This window comes from Nanorana parkeri, unplaced genomic scaffold (assembly GCF_000935625.1).
Source record: "Nanorana parkeri isolate BGI_ZX_2015 unplaced genomic scaffold, ASM93562v1 scaffold770, whole genome shotgun sequence".
In the NCBI taxonomy this organism is placed as follows: domain Eukaryota; kingdom Metazoa; phylum Chordata; class Amphibia; order Anura; family Dicroglossidae; genus Nanorana; species Nanorana parkeri.
In genome coordinates, this window is record NW_017307038.1 from 75,523 (window position 1) to 82,384 (window position 6,862).

A 6,862-nucleotide genomic window follows, 5' to 3' on the forward strand; every position below is an offset into this window, starting at 1 on the left:
GATTCTGTATGTATATATATATATAAATATATATATATATATACACACACACACTGTGTATATATATATACAGTATATAGATATAGTATATACGGTGTTTTTATTGTAACATTTATTGTAATATTTCGGTACTGTATATTTATTATTCTTACAGGGAAGTCAGTACTGGACATTCTCAGGGAGCATTTGGGACAGACTGTTGTGTTATTGGTACATTCGGTCTCCAGGTGGTCGGCGAGGTGTCTTCGCTGCACTGTCCCTCCGCAGCCAGTGTGGCACAGAATCTGGGCAAAGTCGCAGAGGCTTTGGTGATCCTACAAGATGTAAAAATCTGGTATGATATATAATCTTGCTGTATATATTGGCGGACATGCAAATACACAGGAATATGCAAATATGCTTAGTCTTCTGGGGGCACACTGAACGTACAATTGTTTACAATGTCCTCTTTCTATGAACAGATGCCCATTTAAGTCTAAGAGTGTTCAATACTCTGATCTTATCCAGTAAACCAGGGACAGCAAAACTTCAGCCTTACAGCTGTGGTGAAACTACAAATTCCATCATGCCTCTGGAAGTCATGCCTGTGGCCTTATGGGATCTGTAGTTCCACAACAGCCGGACCGCTAAAGTTTGGCTACCCCTGCAATAAACAATCAATGAGGGAATTTCTGTTACTTTAAATTTTTTTGGATCAAAATGAAAAGGAAACAGTGGGGCAGGTTAGGAAATTCCCTTATGCAAAACCTTTGACTGAATCTAGAACAGCCAGCAGCAGTATTCAAGTATAACTGAAGGTAAAACTTTTGTTTAGAATTGGATAGAGTGGTGAGGGGGTTAGAACCTCTTCCAGGCTTTACTGCTGTCTGTGGATCTGTGAGGGAGATTCACCCTCTCTAATTGTCCTGATCACTAATATCACTAATATCACTAATATCACTGGGATTGGAAGTAAAGGTAGATACAACATTTTGATTTGCCCCCAGAACAGGAATAGACAACTGTCCAAAGGGGCAATTTAAAGTTGTGTAACCTGTTCTACTCATCGGCCTGACTACCTGGCTGAGATCTTATCTGTGCACAGTTCAGTCATCATCATATAACATTGCTTACATTGAACAAGCATTTCTACCTGGTCATAAACACACCTCTGACACACAACTCTCTGGAGTTCAAGGTAGTCACGTGATGCTGGAATTTCTGAACAGGAACTATTTTGGTGATTTGGAATTACTTTACACAGAATGATAACTCGCTATGGACAAAAGCTAACACTTCTCGCACTTACAGCAAATTTGCCAAAACTCAGCAAAAAAACATAGCAGGAGGAGACGGCAAATGAATTCTGGGAAGGGGGCGCTGCCCATTACACTTCACCAAAACAAGGATTACCTTTCCCCTTAGTAACAAATTGATTACACCATACAAGTCAAATACTGAGAATTACACCCAGCATACAAATCTCTACATATAGAACAAGGACGGATAATGAGAATTACACCCAGCATACAAATCTCTACATATAGAACAAGGACGGATAATGAGAATTACACCCAGCATACAAATCTCTACATATAGAACAAGGACGGATAATGAGAATTACACCCAGCATACAAATCTCTACATAGAGAACAAGGACGGATACTGAGAATTACACCCAGCATACAAATCTCTATATATAGAACAAGGACAGATACTGAGAATCACACCCAGCATACAAATATATACATTGAGAACAAGGACAGATACTGAGAATTACACCCAGCATACAAATCTATGCATAGAGAATAAGGACAGATACTGAGAATTACACCCAGCACACAGAACAAGAGAAGTGACACTGTCCTCATTTAGAGACAATGTCCCTCATTTGGAACCAAATCTCCCTGCGTTTCAGTCCAGTGCGATCTGCAAAAAATGCTGCAAACACTAAATTTTGCAGATCGCACTGGACCGGAACGTAGGCACCCATGTGCCACACGTTCGGGTGCCGACGATCGCAACGCGGGCAGGGGGCGTGGCTGCGCTGCCATTGAGTTCAATGCACCAACACTGTCCCTCTAGCCCCCCCAAAAAACTGAGTCGGCCGCGTTGCGTTCCAGTGCATTCCAGAGGCCGAACGCACTGGAATGCACTCCTGATAGTGTGACAGGGCCCTTAACCAATCATTTGTGGCAATCATTTTAATGGTTCTCATAACTGGGGTCCTGGCAGGGTGTGTCAGTTGCCTCAGTACATTGTGCTAAAAAGTGTCCCTCTTTCTCATCTCAGAATGTTGGGATGTATGCAAATATACAGAATAAGGACAGATACTGAGAACTAACATCCAGTATACATATCTAGAAATGTCCCTCTTTCTCATCTCAGAATGTTGGGATGTATGCAAATATACAGAATAAGGACAGATACTGAGAACTAACATCCAGTATACATATCTAGAAATGTCCCTCTTTCTCATCTCAGAATGTTGGGATGTATGCAAATATACAGAATAAGGACAGGTACTGAGAACTAACATGCAGTATACAGCATAAATGGTACTGAGCAGAGTCCAAATATACAGAAGAAGAGAAGGTATAGAGCAACATCAATACATATAGAATAAAGAACTCGGGGGGGAATCTAAATCCTTGCAGTGTGGCCCGCTTTCGTCTAGGTGCGAGAATAACACTCAACCAAATTACCCGATTATACTGAGCCGAACCTCCGAGCTGGTTGTTAAACTCCCCCTCCACTCCAGCAGTCTAAGGTCCTGTGAGTTATCATGTTCAATACACTGTGTATAGGACATGAGGACAAGCGATGTACCATTGCTGAAGAGAGGCCGGAGAGGGCGCTACAACAGCCAGCTGGCTGCGAGGTTCAGGTGAGTACAACTAGGTAATTCAGTTTATTTTTACACCTAGATGAAACCGAACACTTAACCCTTGCAGTGTGGGGGAAGCCCTACAGCAAGGGTTAAGAAAATGTTTTTCTGGAATTCTCCTTTAAGAACAAATACCGAGAATTATAACCAGGAAATGACAAAATGTAAAACTATATTACAGGGCCAGTAATGTGAATGGTAGAAATCGGACCTCATAGTCTCTCAGCACTCCACTCCAGCTGCAGCTTGCTGTCACACAATGAACTCTGAGCTCTGAGATCTCCTTATTGATAGCAGCATCACTGAAAGCCTGAAATAGAAGCAGATGAATAATACGTTGGGGAATTTCACTCCTTCTAAATTCAAAACCTCAGCAGAAAAGTCCCAAAGTGATAAACATAATGAAAGTATCACCATTGGTTTTTTTAATTAAAGGGTAAGTCCATGCAAGTGATATTTCTGTTCGGGGTGGAACTTAGAGTGTTGAGTCAACTTGTTAAATTAAAAAAAAACATTTTATCAAAAATGTTAGGGGAAAGCAAGCGTTGGTGTAACTCACCCTGTCCTCAGATAGGTAGCTCTCCTCACTCAGTGTGCCGGGGTCCTCTTGTTTACACTTGGGGCAGATGGGACTTTTGTGGTTCCTGTCCAGATAAACATACCGATGACATTTCATTGTGTCACTCTGATTATTTCCCTACAGCTAAAGGGGAATTCTGACTTCTACAGTGCCCATATGACTTCCCTGAAATGTGGATGTTAACTAAATGAAGCTGGAATTACACATATGTGTTGTTATCTGCAGCCTTGAATACACCCGCTCTCTCTTAGTAGGAGACCTTCTCATGTATTACATTCACCTATGGAACATCAATACCAATTTATTGCTAGTGTGTAAGAAATAATATGTTAATCAGAAATTTTTTTTCTCTTCCTAAACTCTGAAATGAGGGCTACATACAGGGCCGGTGCTGCCACTAGGCAAACTAGGCAGCCGTCTTTGGTGCACTGCTGCTTAGGGCGCATTCTTGATCACTCACCCCCCCATGGCACCCCCATCTATTTCAAATTGCAAAAGCCAATAGCAGGCTGGCTATTGCACCCACCCATTGAACAGAGGAGCGGAACTGTATGGCAGAATTCTCTCCCAGGTCCGCTCCTCTGCTCAGTGGGTGGGTTTTCAATAGCCAGCCTGCTATTGGCTACTTCAATTTAAATTATATCCACCTGTTGCCTGCGGAAGCTATCTGGCAGGAGAATGGGGCCACCCGCAGGGGGTCGGCTGGGGAGAGTAGTAGCTGGTCTAGCCTTGCCAAAATAGTCTACCACTGGCCCTGGCTACATAGCTCTGCACTGTCTGCCCACCACCATGCAAGAAGGACCTCAACTACATTGATTGATTGGGTGGACAGATAGTTCACTTTAAGGTCATTGCAAAGTCCAAGGGGAAAGGCTGTTTGCATGTGGAAAGGCTTCTTCATAGTAAGAGCTGTGAAAATGTGGAATAGACTTCTTCAGGAACTAGTTCTAGCCAGCTGAAAAAAACGCTGGATGCATTCCAAAAGGCACAGAATATAACTGGATAATAACATTTATAAGTCATAACAACAGAGCTTGTTGATCTGATTTCTTTAGGGTAACAGAAAGGATGTTTTTTGAACCATGCTTTATAGCGGTTTGTTTCACCTTGTAGATAAAGTGTAGATAAAGGGATCTGCTTATTGTTATTATTATTATTATTATACAGGATTTATATAGTTTATGGAGGTTTTCTATTTACTTCTTTTTTTCTCTCTCTGTTGGTTGAACTCGATGGACTTGTGTCTTTTCAACCTAACTATGTACTCATTCTCCTCATCATAGCATAGCATGAACCAGGAAAACAATCTGAACCTATTGGAGCTTTCCCTGCTCAGTTCCTGCATAAACTATACTATCAGTCAGCACCTGGGTATTTGGTCACATGACCTCTGCTCGATGGATGCAATTTGAGCATCAGAGATCACAGGAGTAAAATGCCTAGGCTTTTGGTCACATGACCAGCACAGTTTGAACCCTGGAGCAGAATTTTACCCAAGAAAAAGAAATAATTTAGCGTTAGTTACTCTTCATTTAGCTATCCCAGCAAGAATGATAACACAGTATTATATTAAAGGGTCAGTCCATCCAAAAGTGATAGGAAAGTGGGTAGGAACAAAGCATTTGGCGGAGACAGACAGACCACATCTATGACTGACCTGATAATCCAGGCCAGACACGGTGCGCAGTATCGATGTCCGCACAGCGTCTGTTGCGCCTTCTTCAGGACGTTGTTGCAGTTACAGCACAGGTACTTGTTTCCAGGCGCATGGTCGCAGATTCTGGTGGGGTATCCGAAGACAAACTCATTCTCGTCTGGCTGAGAAGATGGGCCGCTTTTTAGTTTCGCCATAGTATAAGATCCCCAGAAGGTTGCAGGCTTATGCGTCTCTCTCGCTCTCCTTCTACTATGTGAACACTACGGATGTCACACAGGAATTAATACCAGCAAGCTTTTGCGGCTCTCTGCTGTCACTTTGTCCTCTGCTGGGGAAACCACTAGAAATTCCCCTGATTACTTCACTCACTGACTGATGAATGTAATTTCCCCATGCCGTACATGGTACACTCCACACTCTAACAGGAAGTAAGCATGCAGCATGGGACAGGTTGAGGTTTCGCCTTCTTGCATAAGTTGTACTGAAGAAAAAGAATATGTAGTAATAGCACAGTTATCGATTGTATTTGGGGGGGGGGGGATAGAACTGCATGATTTTATCATCTATTATGTAGTTCATATCTTAAAGTGTATAAAAAACTTTTTTTGTTCATTTTAGATGAAATGTCTATGAATTAAAACTCCTGTTTGTTTTTCATTGCTGTCTGTGTCACTGCTGGGGAGATTCAACCTCTCTATTTGATAGTGACATCCAACATTTTATAGTGGTCACCGGAACCGGAAGTGAGGGGCAATCTTACAATGAGGACAGTTGTTCTGGTGACTACTGCCTAAAGCCAGCTATACACAGAGCGAATTTGGTCCATTTCCAGCGGAATCGGCTGAAATTCAATCTGTGGATGTCTCATTTTTTGACTGACTTTTGTCGAAGGAGCCAGGTGGAAAGATGAGCAGTGACTGCATCCAATTAGCCCTGGGTGCCAGCTGTCAGAATACTATAGTTGGCAGGGAAGATTCCTTCATCCATTATCTTTAACATGGATGGGGAATTGGAAATCTCACAGTGTATGGTCAGTTTTAGTTTCTTGCAGAATCAGCTGGCCCCCTAGCATTGACCCTGATATCCTGGTTTAGGGTGGCTCCTTTCCCTTGCAGGGTCCTATGGAGTCACTCTCTTGTGTTTGCTAGTAAACTGTGTATGTCTCTCCACAAACACACAGACACAGCAAGGTAAGCCACCCCCCGCTCCTCCCTTCTCCAAGGTAGAAGATGAAGAGCTGCTACAGGCTACTCTGTCTCTTGTGAACTTGTACTGGACAGGAAGTTCAGGGAAGCTGAGAGAGTTGGAGCTGTTCAGAAAAATGATGACTGTAAGTGCTTTGACAATGCTAGGGGGCCAGCTGATTCTGCTGGGTGATGTATATTTGTTAGATCTGGATTCATTATTGATAAAAATGTTTGTGGGGAGTGACTTCCTGTTGTATCTCTAGGACTGGAAATGAAGGGAAATATCCACCATTGTAAAACAATGCAGCAATCATTCAACATGCATTTCTTGTGCGCATGTTGTGTTCGTAAAGAAGAAAAAGCCATTGCGATGCAATCTTTTGTATATAATTTTGTAGGGTGTAAAATTGGCTATGGGTCTGGGAATGCCATCCTTTGTCTATGTTCAGGTGACAGACCTTGACTATTTGGGCTAGGTAAATCACGGAAAAGATATTCAGAAGGGAATTTCAGTGAAAATCACGTCAAGACCATTGGCAGATCATGGGTTACAGGTAGTCGGTTTATATGCA

The 6,862-nt window shown here is 42.4% G+C and overlaps 1 protein-coding gene across 1 annotated transcript in view; it reads right to left on the reverse strand.

Moving 5' to 3' along the window:
• TRAF1 (TNF receptor associated factor 1) overlaps positions 1–5,297 on the reverse strand; it is a 15,207-nt gene extending 9,910 nt beyond the window's left edge. Inside the window, exons 1-4 of the mRNA XM_018564656.1 lie at positions 5,104–5,297; positions 3,426–3,510; positions 3,078–3,176; positions 153–314 (exon numbers count right to left, since the gene is read on the reverse strand). Coding sequence (XP_018420158.1) covers positions 153–314; positions 3,078–3,176; positions 3,426–3,510; positions 5,104–5,297 — 540 coding nt within the window. The remainder of the gene's footprint in view (positions 1–152; positions 315–3,077; positions 3,177–3,425; positions 3,511–5,103) is intronic.
• Positions 5,298–6,862: the final 1,565 nt, after the last annotated feature.